General features: G+C 40.1%; 1 protein-coding gene across 1 annotated transcript; it reads right to left on the bottom strand.

The window, feature by feature from the left end:
• Positions 1-905: 905 nt before the first annotated feature.
• Positions 906-22,813, bottom strand: LOC139420576 (solute carrier family 35 member G2-like). Its single transcript, XM_071170760.1, has 2 exons — positions 22,622-22,813; positions 906-2,183 (listed from the first exon to the last, which is right to left on the bottom strand). The coding sequence occupies exon 2, from the start codon at positions 2,157-2,159 to the stop codon at positions 909-911; it is 1,251 nt and encodes a 416-aa protein (XP_071026861.1). The 5' UTR covers positions 2,160-2,183; positions 22,622-22,813; the 3' UTR covers positions 906-908.
• Between the last annotated feature and the right edge of the window lie 1,833 nt (positions 22,814-24,646).

Raw genomic sequence — 24,646 nt, 5'->3', positions numbered from 1 at the left:
TAGTATTTACCTTCTGTAGTATATACAATCTGTAGTATATACAATCTGTAGTATATACATTCTGTAGTATATACCTTCTGTAGTATTTACAATCTGTAGTATTTACCTTCTGTAGTATATACAATCTGTAGTATATACAATCTGTAGTATTTACCTTCTGTAGTATTTACAATCTGTAGTATATACCTTCTGTAGTATTTACAATCTGTAGTATTTACCTTCTGTAGTATATACAATCTGTAGTATATACTATCTGTAGTATTTGATTTAGACTACTGTTGTCATTTTCTCCAGAGATCAACAGAAGTTCATTCTGAAACGCAGCCTGTGTTTTTTCTTTTCTTTTACTATTAATAAATAAACATGAGTGTATTTTAACCAGAGGGTTCTGTGTAGCAGACACTGTGATAGTGTGAGAATAAAGATACACCCTTATGCAGAAAACAAACAAAAATGATTTATCATCTTGTCAACACGGCCCTGTTAACACACTGTCAGCAGCAGTAGTATCTAGTATCTTATTTAGATGCTGGTCATCTAGCAGAGACAGACACAGCCTGAATATCTCTGACACATATTTACGCCATAGCTGTAAAGTTAAGGTACAGAACGTATCATACAATCTAAACAACACATGTTACTTTGACACTCTTCTTCATCACAGTTGACATGAAATCAAAGCTATCAGAACAAACCCTTTCATCGTGGAATATCTTTTCACAGACAAATAGAACTTTAGCAAAGACATTGCACACAAGTTGACACTCCGTCAAGTTAATGACCACCACAATTCTAAATATATAGAGAGAGTAGAAGTGGAGGTCTACAATCTGTTTCACCCCTGTCCATGTAATCTTATGCATTACGGTCTATAGGGCCAAACTGATCCTGAATCAGAACTCCAGACTCTATTTGATGGGTGAGTTCAGTATCTCCTGGTAGTCCTGCCGTACAGCCCGGCTGACCCTGTATAGCTTCACTCCCATTAGAGTAAACACACTGGCCATGATGACCAGCCCCCCGATGACGTCGTAGATGGAGGGGACCATGCGCAGCACCATGAGCTGAAGCAACATGGCCACCACTATCTCCAGGTGCTGCACGGTGCTCACCAGGGCGGGGTGGAACTTGTTGAGGGCGTAGTAGACCCCCAGGAACGCCACGGTGGAACAGATACAGATCCCCGTGAGGTAGCCCCACGTCTCCCCATCCAGGGGGATGATCGGCTCCTGCATAACGAACATGGTGGAGGCGCCCCACACCGTGCCCGTCCAGCCGAACGTGAACAGGGCTGTCCACATGCTGACATGCTCCTTGATGGCCCGGTAGACGATCATGGACAGGGCTCCGGTGAGGCCGGCCATCACCGTCATGGTGTAGCCGAACGCCTCCTTCCAGAAGGTGAGGCGAGACTTCTCCTCGTCGGCCACATTGGGGATCATGACGAGACACAGGCCGAACACGCTGCCCACCACCGTCACCACGTCCGTGTAGCCCAGCCTCTCGTCTAACAACAGGAAGGCCATCACGCCGCTGAACACCGTGGTGGTTGCGCGCCACATGATGGTACCGTTGCTGGGCGGCACGATGGCGAAGGCGGTGTAGGCGCAGGTGATGGAGATGACGTTGCAGACACCATAGAAGAAGAGCCGGAGGCGGTACCCCTTCGGGCCGAAGGGTTCCTCCTGGTTATAAAACACCACTGTGATGGACAGGACCTGGATCACAGACCGGATGAAGATCAGCTCCAGGGACGGCACTTTGGAGCGGTCTGCCGCCAGCCGTGTGATCAGAGCAACGCAGCCGTGAGCAACCGCTGCCCCGAACAACGCCATCCAGGTGACCCGGGACGCCAGGACGTTGGCCTCCCCGAAGCTAGCCAGCTGCCCCCCGACCCCCTTGTCCCGGCTCTGGGGCTCCACCCCTCCCCATAACGTCCTGGGGGTCTCCATGGTCTTCCTACTACTGTCTGTCACCAGTCTCTTAGCAGGGCTGGCCTTCGCAAACGAATCAAAGTCCTCAAAGGACGGAGCATCGTCGTAACCCTCTTCTCCAGGCTGGGGGAAGTGGGTGGCGTATTTCACTGTGACGGAATTGGGGTGGATCTTCACCCTCTTCTTAGATCCTCCATACTGCTGCTGGCCCCCAGACACATCCATGTTCCTTCAGCAGATCAGAACACACTGGAGAAGGACAGAGGTCAGAGTTAAACATGACTACATTACTGACTGGAGGGAATATACTGACTGGTGGTAATATACTGGTAGTAATATACTGGTAGTAATATACTGACTGGTAGTAATATACTGGTAGTAATATACTGGTAGTAATATACTGACTGGTAGTAATATACTGGTAGTAATATACTGGTAGTAATATACTGACTGGTGGTAATATACTGGTAGTAATATACTGGTGGTAATATACTGGTGGTAATATACTGACTGGTGGTAATATACTGGTAGTAATATACTGACTGGTAGTAATATACTGGTAGTAATATACTGACTGGTGGTAATATACTGGTAGTAATATACTGGTAGTAATATACTGACTGGTAGTAACATACTGGTAGTAATATACTGGTAGTAATATACTGGTAGTAATATACTGACTGGTAGTAATATACTGGTAGTAATATACTGGTAGTAATATACTGACTGGTGTTAATATACTGGTAGTAATATACTGGTGGTAATATACTGACTGGTAGTAATATACTGACTGGTAGTAATATACTGGTAGTAATATACTGGTGGTAATATACTGGTAGTAATATACTGGTGGTAATATACTGACTGGTGGTAATATACTGGTGGTAATATACTGGTAGTAATATACTGGTGGTAATATACTGACTGGTAGTAATATACTGACTGGTGGTAATATACTGACTGGTAGTAATATACTGGTAGTAATATACTGGTGGTAATATACTGACTGGTAGTAATATACTGACTGGTAGTAATATACTGACTGGTAGTAATATACTGGTAGTAATATACTGGTAGTAATATACTGGTGGTAATATACTGACTGGTAGTAATATACTGACTGGTAGTAATATACTGGTAGTAATATACTGGTAGTAATATACTGGTGGTAATATACTGACTGGTGGTAATATACTGACTGGTAGTAATATACTGACTGGTGGTAGTATACTGACTGGTAGTAATATACTGGTAGTAATATACTGGTAGTAATATACTGGTGGTAATATACTGACTGGTGGTAATATACTGGTGGTAATATACTGGTGGTAATATACTGGTGGTAATATACTGACTGGTAGTAATATACTGACTGGTGGTAGTATACTGACTGGTAGTAATATACTGGTAGTAATATACTGGTAGTAATATACTGGTGGTAGTATACTGACTGGTGGTAATATACTGGTAGTAATATACTGGTGGTAATATACTGACTGGTGGTAATATACTGGTGGTAATATACTGGTGGTAATATACTGACTGGTAGTAATATACTGGTGGTAATATACTGGTGGTAATATACTGACTGGTGGTAATATACTGACTGGTGGTAATATACTGACTGGTGGTAATATACTGACTGGTGGTAATATACTGGTGGTAATATACTGACTGGTGGTAATATACTGACTGGTGGTAATATACATACTGGTGGTAATATACTGGTGGTAATATACTGGTGGTAATATACTTGTGGTAATATACTGACTGGTGGTAATATACTGGTGGTAATATACTGACTGGTGGTAATATACTGACTGGTGGTAATATACTGACTGGTGGTAATATACTGACTGGTGGTAATATACTGACTGGTGGTAATATACTGACTGGTGGTAATATACTGACTGGTAGTAATATACTGACTGGTAGTAATATACTGACTGGTAGTAATATACTGACTGGTAGTAATATACTGGTGGTAATATACTGACTGGTGGTAATATACTGGTGGTAATATACTGACTGGTGGTAATATACTGACTGGTGGTAATATACTGACTGGTAGTAATATACTGACTGGTGGTAATATACTGGTGGTAATATACTGGTGGTAATATACTGACTGGTGGTAATATACTGGTAGTAATATACTGGTGGTAATATACTGACTGGTAGTAATATACTGGTGGTAATATACTGACTGGTGGTAATATACTGACTGGTGGTAATATACTGACTGGTAGTAATATACTGACTGGTAGTAATATACTGACTGGTAGTAATATACTGGTAGTAATATACTGGTGGTAATATACTGACTGGTAGTAATATACTGGTGGTAATATACTGACTGGTGGTAATATACTGACTGGTAGTAATATACTGGTAGTAATATACTGACTGGTGGTAATATACTGACTGGTGGTAATATACTGACTGGTAGTAATATACTGGTGGTAATATACTGACTGGTAGTAATATACTGGTAGTAATATACTGGTGGTAATATACTGACTGGTAGTAATATACTGGTGGTAATATACTGACTGGTAGTAATATACTGGTAGTAATATACTGACTGGTGGTAATATACTGACTGGTGGTAATATACTGGTGGTAATATACTGACTGGTGGTAATATACTGGTGGTAATATACTGACTGGTGGTAATATACTGGTGGTAATATACTGACTGGTGGTAATATACTGACTGGTAGTAATATACTGGTGGTAATATACTGACTGGTGGTAATATACTGACTGGTGGTAATATACTGACTGGTGGTAATATACTGACTGGTAGTAATATACTGACTGGTAGTAATATACTGACTGGTGGTAATATACTGGTAGTAATATACTGACTGGTGGTAATATACTGACTGGTAGTAATATACTGACTGGTGGTAATATACTGGTGGTAATATACTGACTGGTGGTAATATACTGACTGGTGGTAATATACTGACTGGTAGTAATATACTGACTGGTAGTAATATACTGACTGGTGGTAATATACTGGTAGTAATATACTGACTGGTGGCAATATACTGGTGGTAATATACTGACTGGTGGTAATATACTGACTGGTGGTAATATATTGACTGGTGGTAATATACTGACTGGTAGTAATATACTGACTGGTAGTAATATACTGACTGGTAGTAATATACTGACTGGTAGTAATATACTGACTGGTGGTAATATACTGACTGGTAGTAATATACTGACTGGTGGTAATATACTGGTGGTAATATACTGACTGGTAGTAATATACTGGTAGTAATATACTGACTGGTGGTAATATACTGACTGGTAGTAATATACTGACTGGTAGTAATATACTGACTGGTGGTAATATACTGGTAGTAATATACTGACTGGTAGTAATATACTGGTGGTAATATACTGACTGGTAGTAATATACTGACTGGTGGTAATATACTGGTAGTAATATACTGACTGGTGGTAATATACTGACTGGTAGTAATATACTGGTGGTAATATACTGGTAGTAATATACTGGTGGTAATATACTGACTGGTGGTAATATACTGACTGGTAGTAATATACTGACTGGTGGTAATATACTGGTAGTAATATACTGACTGGTAGTAATATACTGGTGGTAATATACTGACTGGTAGTAATATACTGACTGGTGGTAATATACTGGTAGTAATATACTGGTGGTAATATACTGACTGGTGGTAATATACTGACTGGTAGTAATATACTGACTGGTGGTAATATACTGGTAGTAATATACTGACTGGTAGTAATATACTGGTGGTAATATACTGACTGGTAGTAATATACTGACTGGTGGTAATATACTGGTAGTAATATACTGACTGGTGGTAATATACTGACTGGTAGTAATATACTGACTGGTAGTAATATACTGGTAGTAATATACTGACTGGTAGTAATATACTGACTGGTGGTAATATACTGGTGGTAATATACTGACTGGTAGTAATATACTGACTGGTGGTAATATACTGACTGGTGGTAATATACTGGTGGTAATATACTGGTGGTAATATACTGGTGGTAATATACTGACTGGTGGTAATATACTGGTGGTAATATACTGACTGGTGGTAATATACTGGTGGTAATATACTGGTGGTAATATACTGACTGGTGGTAATATACTGACTGGTGGTAATATACTGACTGGTAGTAATATACTGGTAGTAATATACTGACTGGTGGTAATATACTGACTGGTGGTAATATACTGACTGGTAGTAATATACTGGTGGTAATATACTGACTGGTAGTAATATACTGACTGGTGGTAATATACTGACTGGTAGTAATATACTGACTGGTGGTAATATACTGACTGGTGGTAATATACTGGTGGTAATATACTGACTGGTGGTAATATACTGACTGGTGGTAATATACTGGTAGTAATATACTGGTAGTAATATACTGACTGGTGGTAATATACTGACTGGTAGTAATATACTGGTAGTAATATACTGGTAGTAATATACTGACTGGTGGTAATATACTGACTGGTGGTAATATACTGACTGGTGGTAATATACTGACTGGTAGTAATATACTGACTGGTGGTAATATACTGGTGGTAATATACTGACTGGTGGTAATATACTGGTGGTAATATACTGGTGGTAATATACTGGTGGTAATATACTGACTGGTGGTAATATACTGACTGGTGGTAATATACTGACTGGTAGTAATATACTGACTGGTGGTAATATACTGGTAGTAATATACTGACTGGTGGTAATATACTGACTGGTAGTAATATACTGACTGGTGGTAATATACTGGTAGTAATATACTGACTGGTGGTAATATACTGACTGGTGGTAATATACTGACTGGTGGTAATATACTGACTGGTAGTAATATACTGACTGGTGGTAATATACTGGTAGTAATATACTGGTGGTAATATACTGGTGGTAATATACTGACTGGTGGTAATATACTGACTGGTGGTAATATACTGGTGGTAATATACTGGTGGTAATATACTGACTGGTGGTAATATACTGACTGGTGGTAATATACTGACTGGTAGTAATATACTGACTGGTGGTAATATACTGACTGGTGGTAATATACTGACTGGTAGTAATATACTGACTGGTGGTAATATACTGGTGGTAATATACTGGTGGTAATATACTGGTAGTAATATACTGACTGGTGGTAATATACTGACTGGTGGTAATATACTGACTGGTAGTAATATACTGACTGGTGGTAATATACTGACTGGTAGTAATATACTGACTGGTGGTAATATACTGGTAGTAATATACTGGTGGTAATATACTGGTGGTAATATACTGACTGGTGGTAATATACTGACTGGTGGTAATATACTGACTGGTGGTAATATACTGACTGGTAGTAATATACTGACTGGTGGTAATATACTGACTGGTAGTAATATACTGACTGGTGGTAATATACTGGTAGTAATATACTGACTGGTAGTAATATACTGACTGGTAGTAATATACTGACTGGTAGTAATATACTGACTGGTGGTAATATACTGGTAGTAATATACTGACTGGTAGTAATATACTGACTGGTAGTAATATACTGACTGGTAGTAATATACTGACTGGTGGTAATATACTGACTGGTAGTAATATACTGACTGGTAGTAATATACTGACTGGTAGTAATATACTGACTGGTGGTAATATACTGACTGGTAGTAATATACTGACTGGTGGTAATATACTGGTGGTAATATACTGGTGGTAATATACTGACTGGTGGTAATATACTGACTGGTAGTAATATACTGACTGGTGGTAATATACTGGTGGTAATATACTGGTGGTAATATACTGGTGGTAATATACTGGTGGTAATATACTGACTGGTGGTAGTATACTGACTGGTGGTAATATACTGACTGGTGGTAATATACTGACTGGTAGTAATATACTGACTGGTAGTAATTTACTGACTTGTAGTAATATACTGACTGGTAGTAATATACTGACTGGTGGTAATATACTGGTGGTAATATACTGGTGGTAATCTACTGACTGGTAGTAATATACTGACTGGTGGTAATATACTGACTGGTAGTAATATACTGACTGGTAGTAATATACTGACTGGTAGTAATATACTGACTGGTGGTAATATACTGGTGGTAATATACTGGTGGTAATATACTGGTAGTAATATACTGGTAGTAATATACTGACTGGTGGTAATATACTGACTGGTAGTAATATACTGGTGGTAATATACTGACTGGTAGTAATATACTGGTAGTAATATACTGACTGGTAGTAATATACTGACTGGTAGTAATATACTGGTAGTAATATACTGGTGGTAATATACTGACTGGTAGTAATATACTGACTGGTAGTAATATACTGACTGGTAGTAATATACTGGTGGTAATATACTGACTGGTAGTAATATACTGACTGGTAGTAATATACTGACTGGTAGTAATATACTGATGGTAATATACTGGTGGTAATATACTGGTGGTAATATACTGACTGGTGGTAATATACTGACTGGTAGTAATATACTGACTGGTAGTAATATACTGACTGGTAGTAATATACTGACTGGTAGTAATATACTGACTGGTAGTAATATACTGGTAGTAATATACTGGTGGTAATATACTGACTGGTGGTAATATACTGGTGGTAATATACTGACTGGTGGTAATATACTGACTGGTGGTAATATACTGGTAGTAATATACTGACTGGTGGTAATATAATGACTGGTAGTAATATACTGACTGGTGGTAATATACTGGTGGTAATATACTGGTGGTAATATACTGACTGGTAGTAATATACTGACTGGTGGTAATATACTGGTGGTAATATACTGACTGGTGGTAATATACTGGTGGTAATATACTGGTGGTAATATACTGACTGGTGGTAATATACTGGTAGTAATATACTGGTGGTAATATACTGACTGGTGGTAATATACTGGTGGTAATATACTGGTGGTAATATACTGGTGGTAATATACTGGTGGTAATATACTGACTGGTGGTAATATACTGACTGGTGGTAATATACTGACTGGTGGTAATATACTGGTGGTAATATACTGGTGGTAATATACTGACTGGTAGTAATATACTGACTGGTGGTAATATACTGGTAGTAATATACTGGTGGTAATATACTGGTGGTAATATACTGACTGGTAGTAATATACTGACTGGTAGTAATATACTGGTGGTAATATACTGGTGGTAATATACTGACTGGTAGTAATATACTGACTGGTAGTAATATACTGGTAGTAATATACTGACTGGTGGTAATATACTGACTGGTGGTAATATACTGGTGGTAATATACTGGTGGTAATATACTGACTGGTGGTAATATACTGACTGGTAGTAATATACTGGTGGTAATATACTGGTAGTAATATACTGGTAGTAATATACTGACTGGTAGTAATATACTGACTGGTGGTAATATACTGGTGGTAATATACTGACTGGTAGTAATATACTGACTGGTGGTAATATACTGGTGGTAATATACTGACTGGTAGTAATATACTGGTGGTAATATACTGACTGGTGGTAATATACTGACTGGTAGTAATATACTGGTAGTAATATACTGGTGGTAATATACTGACTGGTAGTAATATACTGACTGGTAGTAATATACTGGTGGTAATATACTGGTGGTAATATACTGACTGGTAGTAATATACTGACTGGTAGTAATATACTGACTGGTAGTAATATACTGGTGGTAATATACTGACTGGTAGTAATATACTGGTGGTAATATACTGGTAGTAATATACTGACTGGTAGTAATATACTGACTGGTGGTAATATACTGGTGGTAATATACTGGTAGTAATATACTGGTAGTAATATACTGACTGGTAGTAATATACTGACTGGTGGTAATATACTGGTGGTAATATACTGGTAGTAATATACTGACTGGTAGTAATATACTGACTGGTAGTAATATACTGGTGGTAATATACTGGTAGTAATATACTGACTGGTAGTAATATACTGACTGGTGGTAATATACTGACTGGTAGTAATATACTGGTAGTAATATACTGGTGGTAATATACTGACTGGTAGTAATATACTGACTGGTAGTAATATACTGACTGGTAGTAATATACTGACTGGTGGTAATATACTGGTGGTAATATACTGACTGGTAGTAATATACTGACTGGTAGTAATATACTGGTGGTAATATACTGACTGGTAGTAATATACTGGTGGTAATATACTGACTGGTGGTAATATACTGACTGGTAGTAATATACTGACTGGTGGTAATATACTGACTGGTAGTAATATACTGACTGGTAGTAATATACTGGTGGTAATATACTGACTGGTAGTAATATACTGACTGGTAGTAATATACTGGTGGTAATATACTGGTAGTAATATACTGACTGGTGGTAATATACTGGTGGTAATATACTGGTGGTAATATACTGGTGGTAATATACTGACTGGTGGTAGTATACTGACTGGTAGTAATATACTGGTAGTAATATACTGGTGGTAATATACTGACTGGTAGTAATATACTGACTGGTGGTAGTATACTGACTGGTAGTAATATACTGGTAGTAATATACTGGTGGTAATATACTGGTAGTAATATACTGACTGGTAGTAATATACTGGTAGTAATATACTGGTAGTAATATACTGGTAGTAATATACTGACTGGTAGTAATATACTGACTGGTGGTAGTATACTGACTGGTAGTAATATACTGGTAGTAATATACTGGTGGTAATATACTGGTAGTAATATACTGACTGGTAGTAATATACTGGTAGTAATATACTGGTAGTAATATACTGGTAGTAATATACTGACTGGTAGTAATATACTGGTAGTAATATACTGGTAGTAATATACTGGTAGTAATATACTGACTGGTAGTAATATACTGACTGGTAGTAATATACTGACTGGTAGTAATATACTGACTGGTAGTAATATACTGACTGGTAGTAATATACTGACTGGTAGTAATATACTGACTGGTAGTAATATACTGACTGGTAGTAATATACTGACTGGTAGTAATATACTGGTAGTAATATACTGGTGGTAATATACTGGTGGTAATATACTGACTGGTGGTAATATACTGGTAGTAATATACTGGTGGTAATATTTATTTTTTATTTTTATTTCACCTTTATTTAACCAGGTAGGCAAGTTGAGAACAAGTTCTCATTTACAATTGCGACCTGGCCAAGATAAAGCAAAGCAGTTCGACACATACAACGACACAGAGTTACACGTGGAGTAAAACAAACATACAGTCAATAATACAGTAAAAACAAGTCTATATACGATGTGAGCAAATGAGGTGAGATAAGGGAGGTAAAGGCAAAAAGGCCATGGTGGCAAAGTAAATACAATATAGCAAGTAAAACACTGGAATGGTAGATTTGCAATGGGAGAATGTGCAAAGTAGAAATAAAAATAATGGGGTGCAAAGGAGCAAAATAAATAAATTAATTAAATACAGTAGGGAAAGAGGTAGTTGTTTGGCCTAAATTATAGGTGGGCTATGTACAGGTGCAGTAATCTGTGAGCTGCTCTGACAGTTGGTGCTTAAAGCTAGTGAGGGAGATAAGTGTTTCCAGTTTCAGAGATTTTTGTAGTTCGTTCCAGTCATTGGCAGCAGAGAACTGGAAGGAGAGGCGGCCAAAGAAAGAATTGGTTTTGGGGGTGACTAGAGAGATATACCTGCTGGAGCGTGTGCTACAGGTGGGAGATGCAATGGTGACCAGCGAGCTGAGATAAGGGGGGACTTTACCTAGCAGGGTCTTGTAGAGGACATGGAGCCAGTGGGTTTGGCGACGAGTATGAAGCGAGGGCCAGCCAACGAGAGCGTACAGGTCGCAATGGTGGGTAGTATATGGGGCTTTGGTGACAAAACGGATTGCACTGTGATAGACTGCATCCAATTTGTTGAGTAGGGTATTGGAGGCTATTTTGTAAATGACATCGCCAAAGTCGAGGATTGGTAGGATGGTCAGTTTTACAAGGGTATGTTTGGCAGCATGAGTGAAGGATGCTTTGTTGCGAAATAGGAAGCCAATTCTAGATGTAACTTTAGATTGGAGATGTTTGATATGGGTCTGGAAGGAGAGTTTACAGTCTAACCAGACACCTAAGTATTTGTAGTTGTCCACGTATTCTAAGTCAGAGCCGTCCAGAGTAGTAATGTTGGACAGGCGGGTAGGTACAGGTAGCGATCGGTTGAAGAGCATGCATTTAGTTTTACTTGTATTTAAGAGCAATTGGAGGCCACGGAAGGAGAGTTGTATGGCATTGAAGCTTGCCTGGAGGGTTGTTAACACAGTGTCCAAAGAAGGGCCAGAAGTATACAGAATGGTGTCGTCTGCGTAGAGGTGGATCAGAGACTCACCAACAGCAAGAGCGACCTCATTGATGTATACAGAGAAGAGAGTCGGTCCAAGAATTGAACCCTGTGGCACCCCCATAGAGACTGCCAGAGGTCCGGACAGCAGACCCTCCGATTTGACACACTGAACTCTATCAGAGAAGTAGTTGGTGAACCAGGCGAGGCAATCATTTGAGAAACCAAGGCTGTCGAGTCTGCCTATGAGGATGTGGTGATTGACAGAGTCGAAAGCCTTGGCCAGATCAATGAATACGGCTGCACAGTAATGTTTCTTATCGATGGCGGTTAAGATATAATTTAGGACCTTGAGCGTGGCTGAGGTGCACCCATGACCAGCTCTGAAACCAGATTGCATAGCAGAGAAGGTATGGTGAGATTCGAAATGGTCGGTAATCTGTTTGTTGACTTGGCTTTCGAAGACCTTAGAAAGGCATGGTAGGATAGATATAGGTCTGTAGCAGTTTGGGTCAAGAGTGTCACCCCCTTTGAAGAGGGGGATGACCGCAGCTGCTTTCCAATCTTTGGGAATCTCAGACGACACGAAAGAGAGGTTGAACAGGCTAGTAATAGGGGTGGCAACAATTTTGGCAGATAATTTTAGAAAGAAAGGGTCCAGATTGTCTAGCCCGTCTGATTTGTAGGGGTCCAGATTTTGCAGCTCATTCAGAACATCAGCTGAGCAGATTTGGGAGAAGGAGAAATGGGGAAGGCTTGGGCGAGTTGTTGTGGGGGGTGCAGTGCTGTTGACCGGGGTAGGAGTAGCCAGGTGGAAAGCAGGGCCAGCCGTAGAAAAATGCTTATTGAAATTCTCAATTATGGTGGATTTATCAGTGGTGACAGTGTTTCCTATCTTCAGTGCAGTGGGCAGCTGGGAGGAGGTGTTCTTATTCTCCATGGACTTTACAGTGTCCCAGAACTTTTTTGAGTTAGTGTTGCAGGAAGCAAATTTCTGCTTGAAAAAGCTAGCCTTGGCTTTTCTAACTGCCTGTGTATAATGGTTTCTAGCTTCCCTGAACAGCTGCATATCACGGGGGCTGTTCGATGCTAATGCAGAACGCCATAGGATGTTTTTGTGTTGGTTAAGGGCAGTCAGGTCTGGGGAGAACCAAGGGCTATATCTGTTCCTGGTTCTAAATTTCTTGAATGGGGTATGTTTATTTAAGATGGTTAGGAAGGCATTTAAAAAAAATATCCAGGCATCCTCTACTGACGGGATGAGATCAATATCCTTCCAGGATACCCCGGCCAGGTCGATTAGAAAGGCCTGCTCGCTGAAGTGTTTCAGGGAGCGTTTTACAGTGATGAGTGGAGGTCGTTTGACCGCTGACCCATTACGGATGCAGGCAATGAGGCAGTGATCGCTGAGATCTTGGTTGAAGACAGCAGAAGTGTATTTAGAGGGCAAGTTGGTTAGGATGATATCTATGAGGGTGCCCGTGTTTAAGGCTTTGGGGAGGTACCTGGTAGGTTCATTGATAATTTGTGTGAGGTTGAGGGCATCAAGTTTAGATTGTAGGATGGCTGGGGTGTTAAGCATGTTCCAGTTTAGGTCGCCTAGCAGCACAAGCTCTGAAGATAGATGGGGGGCAATCAGCTGGTGGTAATATACTGGTGGTAATATACTGGTGGTAATATACTGGTGGTAATATACTGACTGGTAGTAATATACTGGTGGTAATATACTGGTGGTAATATACTGACTGGTGGTAATATACTGACTGGTGGTAATATACTGACTGGTAGTAATATACTGGTAGTAATATACTGACTGGTGGTAGTATACTGACTGGTAGTAATATACTGGTAGTAATATACTGGTAGTAATATACTGGTGGTAATATACTGACTGGTGGTAATATACTGGTGGTAATTTTCTGGTGGTAATATACTGGTGGTAATATACTGGTAGTAATATACTGGTGGTAATATACTGGTGGTAATATACTGACTGGTGGTAATATACTGGTAGTAATATACTGGTGGTAATATACTGGTGGTAATATACTGGTGGTAATATACTGACTGGTAGTAATATACTGGTGGTAATATACTGGTGGTAATATACTGACTGGTAGTAATATACTGGTGGTAATATACTGGTGGTAATATACTGACTGGTAGTAATATACTGGTGGTAATATACTGACTGGTAGTAATATACTGACTGGTGGTAATATACTGGTGGTAATATACTGACTGGTAGTAATATACTGACTGGTAGTAATATACTGACTGGTGGTAATATACTGACTGGTGGTAATATACTGGTAGTAATATACTGGTAGTAATATACTGGTGGTAATATACTGACTGGTAGTAATATACTGACTGGTGGTAATATACTGGTAGTAATATACTGGTGGTAATATACTGGTGGTAATATACTGGTGGTAATATACTGACTGGTGGTAATATACTGGTGGTAATATACTGACTGGTAGTAATATACTGACTGGTAGTAATATACTGGTAGTAATATACTGGTGGTAATATACTGACTGGTGGTAATATACTGACTGGTGGTAATATACTGACTGGTGGTAATATACTGACTGGTAGTAATATACTGACTGGTGGTAATATACTGACTGGTGGTAATATACTGACTGGTGGTAATATACTGGTGGTAATATACTGGTAGTAATATACTGGTGGTAATATACTGACTGGTGGTAATATACTGACTGGTGGTAATATACTGACTGGTGGTAATATACTGGTGGTAATATACTGGTGGTAATATACTGGTGGTAATATACTGACTGGTGGTAATACACTGGTAGTAATATACTGACTGGTGGTAATATACTGGTGGTAATATACTGGTGGTAATATACTGGTGGTAATATACTGACTGGTGGTAATATACTGACTGGTGGTAATATACTGGTGGTAATATACTGGTGGTAATATACTGGTGGTAATATACTGGTGGTAATATACTGACTGGTGGCAATATACTGGTGGTAATATACTGGTGGTAATATACTGGTGGTAATACACTGACTGGTGGTAATATACTGGTGGTAATATACTGGTGGTAATATACTGGTGGTAATACACTGACTGGTGGTAATATACTGGTGGTAATATACTGGTGGTAATATACTGGTGGTAATATACTGACTGGTGGTAATATACTGGTGGCAATATACTGGTGGTAATATACTGGTGGTAATATACTGGTGGTAATATACTGGTGGTAATATACTGACTGGTGGCAATATACTGGTGGTAATATACTGGTGGTAATATACTGACTGGTGGTAATATACTGGTGGCAATATACTGGTGGTAATATACTGGTAGTAATATACTGGTGGTAATATACCGGTGGTAATATACTGGTGGTAATATACTGACTGGTGGTAATATACTGGTAGTAATATACTGACTGGTGGTAATATACTGGTGGTAATATACTGGTGGTAATATACTGACTGGTGGTAATATACTGTTTCTTGAGTGATATCAAATAATGTATCTGATATGTTAAACACATGATTGTTTATGGAACAATTCACAAGAATGTGAATTAAAATGTTTTTTTTAAATCTAAAATGTGAATATATTGTGCGGTCTTGGAGAGGAACAGCAAAGGGAGAAATACCATAGAAAGACAGAGGTCTTCCCACTGATGAAACACTTACATAATTCATAACTCACTGCCTCAGTGATCTCCTTTTCCGTCCCTGTCTTTCTCTCCCCGTCTCCTTTGCATTCCCCCCACCCTCTCTCTCTCCTTCTCTCTCTGTATCTCTCTCTCTCTCTCTCACACACACACACACTTCTCCCCTCCCCTCCTCTCTCTCTTTCTCTTGTGTGGTCTCATGTCTATTTCCTATATATCCAGGCAGTGCTAGCTCAGCTGAGGCACAGAGAGAGGGATAATGTAATGAAGCAGGCTGTGATGTTGCTATAGGGGAGGGGGGACTCTTCTCTCTACCCTCCATATTGGACCAGAGACATAATTACACAGTTAAATGAGTCACATGATGTTTCCCTATTAGCTGCTTGACTGAGCGAGCGCCCAAAAAGATGCCACCCCTAGGGAGGGGAATGACAGCTCGATGCATGCTGCCGTGCACTAGCCTGCCGTGCACTAGCCTAGCCTACTAATAATAACTACACAGAAAACAGAGAGGGAATGGGGCTGGAGAGTACAACTGATATTCAAATGTTCTACTATCTAATGATAAGAAACATTTCTAGATGTCTTGTAAGAATCGAAATACATTGTGTTTAGTACAACAAAACACAGAAGACCTATCCTTGGTCTTATAATACATCATATACTAACTGGAATTATGAATCCTCTCCTTGTGGGATGCTCAGTTCCATCCACCCCCATACTGCAGACGGAGGATCTTAATTTGATCACTCTATTGTTGCTGAGAATTTTCTTGTGCAGTAGGAAATCCAAGCGTGTAGTGTATTTGAGGTTTAAATAGGCTTCTAAAGTTTGTGATTCTAATTTTAAATTTGACTTGATTTGCATTAACGAAAAAATGTATCAACCCCTACAAAAATGTCCATTAATTATAATCAACATAACAATTTACATTTCCTGTTGCTGTGGGATTATTTTTCTTCGGTAACAAACTGGCTCAAATTAACATCCTACATCTGTAGACATGAAACATCCCAACAACATGAAACCTCCAACAGAGCTCTCAGACCAGTCTCCTGCTCACCTACCCATAACCAGCGGTATTCCTCTAAACCCTGGACATTTGGAAGGTAATGGAACTCAAAATACCCCATGACCAATACCTTCCCCATGACCAAAACCTTCCCCATGACCAATACCAATACCCATGACCAATACCAATACCCATGACCAATACCTTCCCCATGACCAATACCTTCCCCATGACCAATACCAATACCCATGACCAATACCAATACCCATGACCAATACCCATGACCAATACCCATGACCAATACCAATACCCATGACCAATACCAATACCCATGACCAATACCCATGACCAATACCCATGACCAATACCAATACCCATGACCAATACCAATACCCATGACCAATACCTTCCCCATGACCAATACCAATACCCATGACCAATACCAATACCCATGACCAATACCTTCCCCATGACCAATACTAATACCCATGACCAATACCAATACCCATGACCAATACCAATACCCATGACCAATACCAATACCCATGACCAATACCTTCCCTATGACCAATACCAATACCCATACCCATGACCAATACCTTCCCCATGACCAATACTAATACCCATGACCAATACCAATACCCATGACCAATACCCATACCCATGACCAATACCTTCCCCATGACCAATACCAATACCCATGACCAATACCTTCCCCATGACCAATACCAATAACCATGACCAATACCAATACCCATGACCAATACCTTCCCCATGACCAATACCCATGACCAATACCAATACCCATGACCAATACCCATGACCAATACCTTCCCCATGACCAATACCCATGACCAATACCTTCCCCATGACCAATACCCATGACCAATACCAATACCCATGACCAATACCCATGACCAATACCAATACCCATGACCAATACCCATGACCAATACCAATACCCATGACCAATACCAATACCCATGACCAATACCAATACCCATGACCAATACCAATACCCATGACCAATACCTTCCCCATGACCAATACCTTCCCCATGACCATGACCAATACCCATGACCAATACCAATACCCATGACCAATACCCATGACCAAATCAAATCAAATCAAATTTTATTTGTCACATACACATGGTTAGCAGATGTTAATGCGAGTGTAGCGAAATGCTTGTGCTTCTAGTTCCGACAATGCAGTAATAACAAGTAATCTAACTAACAATTCCAAAACTACTGTCTTATACACAGTGTAAGGGGATAAAGAATATGTACATAAGGATATATGAATGAGTGATGGTACAGAGCAGCATAGGCAAGATACAGTAGATGGTATCGGGTACAGTATGTACAAATGAGATGAGTATGTAAACAAAGTGGCATAGTATAGTATAAAGTGGCTAGTGATACATGTATTACATAAGGATACCGTCGATGATATAGAGTACAGTATATACGTATGCGTATGAGATGAATAATGTAGGGTAAGTAACATTTATATAAGGTAGCATTGTTTAAAGTGGCTAGTGATATATTTACATCATTTCCCATCAATTCCCATTATTAAAGTGGCTGGAGTTGAGTCAGTGTCAGTGTGTTGGCAGCAGCCACTCAGTGTTAGTGGTGGCTGTTTAACAGTCTGATGGCCTTGAGATAGAAGCTGTTTTTCAGTCTCTCGGTCCCAGCTTTGATGCACCTGTACTGACCTCGCCTTCTGGATGATAGCGGGGTGAACAGGCAGTGGCTCGGGTGGTTGATGTCCTTGATGATCTTTATGGCCTTCCTGTGACATCGGGTGGTGTAGGTGTCCTGGAGGGCAGGTAGTTTGCCCCCGGTGATGCGTTGTGCAGACCTCACTACCCTCTGGAGAGCCTTACGGTTGAGGGCGGTGCAGTTGCCATACCAGGCGGTGATACAGCCCGCCAGGATGCTCTCGATTGTGCATCTGTAGAAGTTTGTGAGTGCTTTTGGTGACAAGCCGAATTTCTTCAGCCTCCTGAGGTTGAAGAGGCGCTGCTGCGCCTTCTTCACGATGCTGTCTGTGTGAGTGGACCAATTCAGTTTGTCTGTGATGTGTATGCCGAGGAACTTAAAACTTGCTACCCTCTCCACTACTGTTCCATCGATGTGGATAGGGGGGTGTTCCCTCTGCTGTTTCCTGAAGTCCACAATCATCTCCTTGACCAATACCAATACCCATGACCAATACCAATACCCATGACCAATACCTTCCCCATGACCAATACCAATACCCATGACCAATACCTTCCCCATGACCAATACCAATACCCATGACCAATACCAATACCCATGACCAATACCAATACCCATGACCAATACCAATACCCATGACCAATACCAATACCAATACCCATGACCAATACCAATACCAATACCCATGACCAATACCAATACCCATGACCAATACCTTCCCCATGACCAATACCAATACCCATGACCAACATCTTCCCCATGACCAATACCAATACCCATGACCAATACCAATACCCATGACCAATACCTTCCCCATGACCAATACCAATACCCATGACCAATACCAATACCCATGACCAATACCTTCCCCATGACCAATACCAATACCCATGACCAATACCAATACCCATGACCAATACTAATACCCATGACCAATACCTTCCCCATGACCAATACTAATACCCATGACCAATACCTTCCCCATGACCAATACCAATACCCATGACCAATACCTTCCCCATGACCAATACCAATACCCATGACCAATACCAATACCCATGACCAATACCAATACCTTCCCCATGACCAATACCAATACCCATGACCAATGCCAATACCCATGACCAATGCCAATACCCATGACCAATGCCAATACCCATGACCAATACCAATACCCATGACCAATGCCAATACCCATGACCAATACCAATACCCATGACCAATGCCAATACCCATGACCAATGCCAATACCCATGACCAATGCCAATACCCATGACCAATGCCAATACCCATGACCAATACCTTCCCCATGACCAATACCAATACCCATGACCAATACCTTCCCCATGACCAATACTAATACCCATGACCAATACCAATACCCATGACCAATACCAATACCCATGACCAATACCAATACCTTCCCCATGACCAATACCAATACCCATGACCAATGCCAATACCCATGACCAATGCCAATACCCATGACCAATGCCAATACCCATGACCAATACCAATACCCATGACCAATGCCAATACCCATGACCAATACCAATACCCATGACCAATGCCAATACCCATGACCAATGCCAATACCCATGACCAATGCCAATACCCATGACCAATGCCAATACCCATGACCAATACCTTCCCCATGACCAATACCAATACCCATGACCAATACCTTCCCCATGACCAATACTAATACCCATGACCAATACCAATACCCATGACCAATACCAATACCCATGACCAAAACCTTCCCCATGACCAATACCTTCCCCATGACCAATACCAATACCCATGACCAATACCAATACCCATGACCAATACCTTCCCCATGACCAATACCAATACCCATGACCAATACCAATACCCATGACCACTACCTTCCCCATGACCAATACTAATACCCATGACCAATACCTTCCCCATGACCAATACCTTCCCCATGACCAATACCAATACCCATGACCATTACCAATACCCATGACCAATACCTTCCCCATGACCAATACCAATACCCATGACCAATACCAATACCCATGACCAATACCTTCCCCATGACCAATACCAATACCCATGACCAATGCCAATACCCATGACCAATACCAATACCCATGACCAATACCAATACCCATGACCAATACCAATACCCATGACCAATACCTTCCCCATGACCAATACCTTCCCCATGACCAATACCAATACCCATGACCAATACCAATACCCATGACCAATACCTTCCCCATGACCAATACTAATACCCATGACCAATACCAATACCCATGACCAATACCAATACCCATGACCAATACCTTCCCCATGACCAATACCAATACCCATGACCAATACCAATACCCATGACCAATACCTTCCCCATGACCTATACCAATACCAATACCCATGACCAAATGAACATCCATTACGATTTCTAACAGAAATCCGCTTTAGCTGTAAGCTATTTCTACCGCCCCAAGGTGGTGGTTTCCAGCCCCATGCAGCCCAACTCTTGATAATAATGGATTAACAGCTAGAGAATGAAAAGCCCTCCTTGGCTATACCAAACTGGAAGTCTGGCCAACACTCTGTAATCTCAGTTCCTACCACAAGGGGACAGGGGCAGAGATATGTGCCTTCCTATCTGACAAACCCCCCAACCACATCACCTCTGACTCTTTTTCTCCCGGTCTCTCTATATCTCTGTCTCTCCCCCTCTGTCTCTATATATCTCTGTTTCTCTCCCTCTGTCTCTCCCCCTCTGTCTCTCCCTCACTCTGTCTCTCTCTCCCTCTGTCTCTCTCTCCCTCTGTCTCTCCCCCTCTGCCTCTATATATCTCTGTCTCTCCCTTACTCTGTCTCTCTCCCTCTGTCTCTATATATCTCTGTATCTCTCCCTCTGTTTCTATATATCTCTGTCTCTCCATCACTCTGTCTATATATATCTGTCTCTCCCTCACTCTGTCTCTCTCCCTCTGTCTCTATATATCTCTGTCTCTCTCCCTCTCTCTATACATCTCTGTCTCTCCCTCACTCTGTATCTCTCCCTCTGTCTCTCTATATCTCTGTCTCTCTCCCTCTGTCTCTCAATATCTCTGTCTCTCTCCCTCTGTCTCTCTATATCTCTCTCACTCTGCTACCACCACTCTCTCATCTCTGATACATTGCCTTCTGGTCAAACATTCACATATTTGATTATTATAAGTCAAAAATAACTGATTTGCTTTATATTTCAAGTAGCCTATGGCTGTTGAAAAGACTATGTCTGGAAAAGCTTGACTAGTTTAAAAGGTATTTATTTCATTTAGGTGGAAACCTTCGCAAAACACAATTTGCTCGAGGAAAAAGTGGTATTTTGAGAGGGTAGAATTCATAATTAAACGTAGGAAAAGGGAGAAATCCCAATTTCATCCGGGAGTTCTTGGATAAGAAACGGAACCAACCTCGATTCACAATCAAATAATCTCAAAATAAAGATTTTCCTAATACTATTTTTTTTATTACATTAATATAAATTACACGCATAAAGCGTCAAATGACAGAGTGGCAATACTTTTGATATTTACGCATGCAGACTACTCGTTAACTGTAATTCGTTAACGTTTGACGTCAACGTGTGCCCGTTTCTAACGTTCCGGTTTGTCTGCAACAATATATAAATCTAAAATATGTCAATTTCCTGAGAAAGCCTGTCATTATAACATAATGTAATACTGTTGTGGCAGTATAGAGTAGCCTATCGCCATAGGTCTGGTCAAACAGAACTACATATCCAGTGCACAATTATATTATTCAAAAACGAATAAAATAATATTCTGTAAAAATTTGAAATATCACTTACCCTTTCCCTAAAAGAAGTTCCTATCGACGGAAAAGCACTATTTGCATCCTAAATGACAGAATTCCTTGATTTTTCTTGTTCTGTATATCTGGAGAACGGTGCTTGCCGTTTCTCCATCTTCCCGTGGAGTGGATGCTGCGCGTCTTTAACAGACAAGGTGTCTGTGTGCGAGACACGAGAAGTTCTCCACTGACGTTAGATGGGCGCGAGTGAAAGAATGGCTGGAACCGATGGAAGAAGGAAGCTACAGCGTCTCTCCCCTCTCAAAACATTACACACCAAGACCACCACTACGAAAAATGTCACAAACTACCATGGGTTGGGGGGATGGAGATGTGTGTGTCCAACCTGGTCTCAGAGCATTTAGTGTTATTCTGCATGTAAATTCCTGATACACTCAATTTATATACATTAGGTTTCATATGGTATGTATGCATTTTTTGTCCATCACCTATGATATTTAACTAGGCAAGTCAGTTAAGAACATTAAGAACAAATTCTTATTTTCAATGACAGCCTTGGAAGAGTGGGTGTTTTGTCCAGGGGCAGAAGGACAGATGTTTAGCTTGTCAGCTCAGGGATTCGATCTAGCAACCTTTTGGTTACTGGCACAACGCTCTAACCACTAGGATACCTGCAAAATGTACAATATTTAAAAATATATATTTGCAAAGCGTATGATATGTTAAGAATTCTAGCTAGGAGGCTAACGTTAGGTTAAGGTTAAGTTTAGGTTTACGTTTAGTTAAAATTCTTAATGTTAGGTTTTTGGAAAGGACTAGCTAACATGCTAAGTTGTTGCAAAGTAGCTTAACCTCTTTGATCTCTAGGGGCGCTATTTCATTTTTGGATAAAAAACGTTCCCGTTTTAAGCGCGATATTTTGTCACGAAAAGATGCTAGACTATGCATATTCTTGACAGTTTTTGAAAGAAAACACTCTGAAGTTTCAGAATCTGCAAAGATATTGTCTGTAAGTGCCCCAGAACTCATTCTACAGGCGAAACCAAGATGATGCATCAACCAGGAAATGAGCAGAATTTCTGAAGCTCTGTTTTCCATTGTCTCCTTATATGGCTGTGATTGCGCAAGGAATGAGCCTACACTTTCTGTCGTTCCCCCAAAGTGTTAGCAGCATTGTGACGTATTTGTAGGCATATCATTGGAAGATTGACCATAAGAGACTACATTTTCCAAGTGTCCGCCTGGTGTCCCTGCGTCGAAATTGGAGCGTAAAGCCAGGTGCAATTATTTTTCCATTTGAGAGCAAGGAGAAACCAGGCTTCCACGAAGGATATATCATTGAAGAGTTATGTGGAAAAACACCTTGAGGATTGATTCTAAACCACGTTTGCCATGTTTCAGTCGATATTATGGAGTTAATTTGGAAAAAAGTTCGCGTTTTGAGGGCTGAATTTTCGTTTTTTTTTTTTTTTTTTTTTTTTTTTTTTTGGTAGCCAAATGTGATGTACAAAACGGAGCTATTTCTAATACACAAAGAATCTTTTTGGAAAAACGGAGCATCTGCTATCTAACTGAGAGTCTCCTCATTGAAAACATCAGAAGTTCTTCAAAGGTAAGTTATTTTATTTGAAGGCTTTACTTGTTTTTGTGATAGTTGCCTGCTAAATGCTAACGCTAATGCTAACGCTAATGCTAACGCTAAATGCTACGCTAGCTAGCTACTGTTACACAAATGATTGTTTTCCTATGGTTGAAAAGCATATTTTGAAAATCTGAGATGACAGTGTTGTTAACAAAAGGCTAAGCTTGAGAGCTAGCATATTTATTTCATTTCATTTGCGATTTTCATGAATAGTTAACGTTGCGTTATGGTAATGAGCTTAGGTCTATAAATAGAATCCCGGATCCGGGTTTGGTCGTCGCAACAGGTTAAAAGTTGTGAATTAGCAAAAATGCTAAAGTTGTCCTTAATGAGCGTCAAACATGCAACCTGTGGGTTGCTAGAAGTTAGCATTATACTTCAACACCCACCCATCCATCCCGACTAACACCCTACTTTTTT

This window comes from Oncorhynchus clarkii, chromosome 11, assembly GCF_045791955.1.
Source record: "Oncorhynchus clarkii lewisi isolate Uvic-CL-2024 chromosome 11, UVic_Ocla_1.0, whole genome shotgun sequence".
In the NCBI taxonomy this organism is placed as follows: Eukaryota; Metazoa; Chordata; class Actinopteri; order Salmoniformes; family Salmonidae; genus Oncorhynchus; species Oncorhynchus clarkii.
This window is presented reverse-complemented; position numbering and strand designations above follow the sequence as displayed.

What these genes read in the sequence shown, in the direction of transcription:
- LOC139420576 (XM_071170760.1), bottom strand. Translation starts at nt 2,159, where the DNA reads ATGGATGTGTCTGGGGGCCAGCAGCAGTATGGAGGATCTAAGAAGAGG.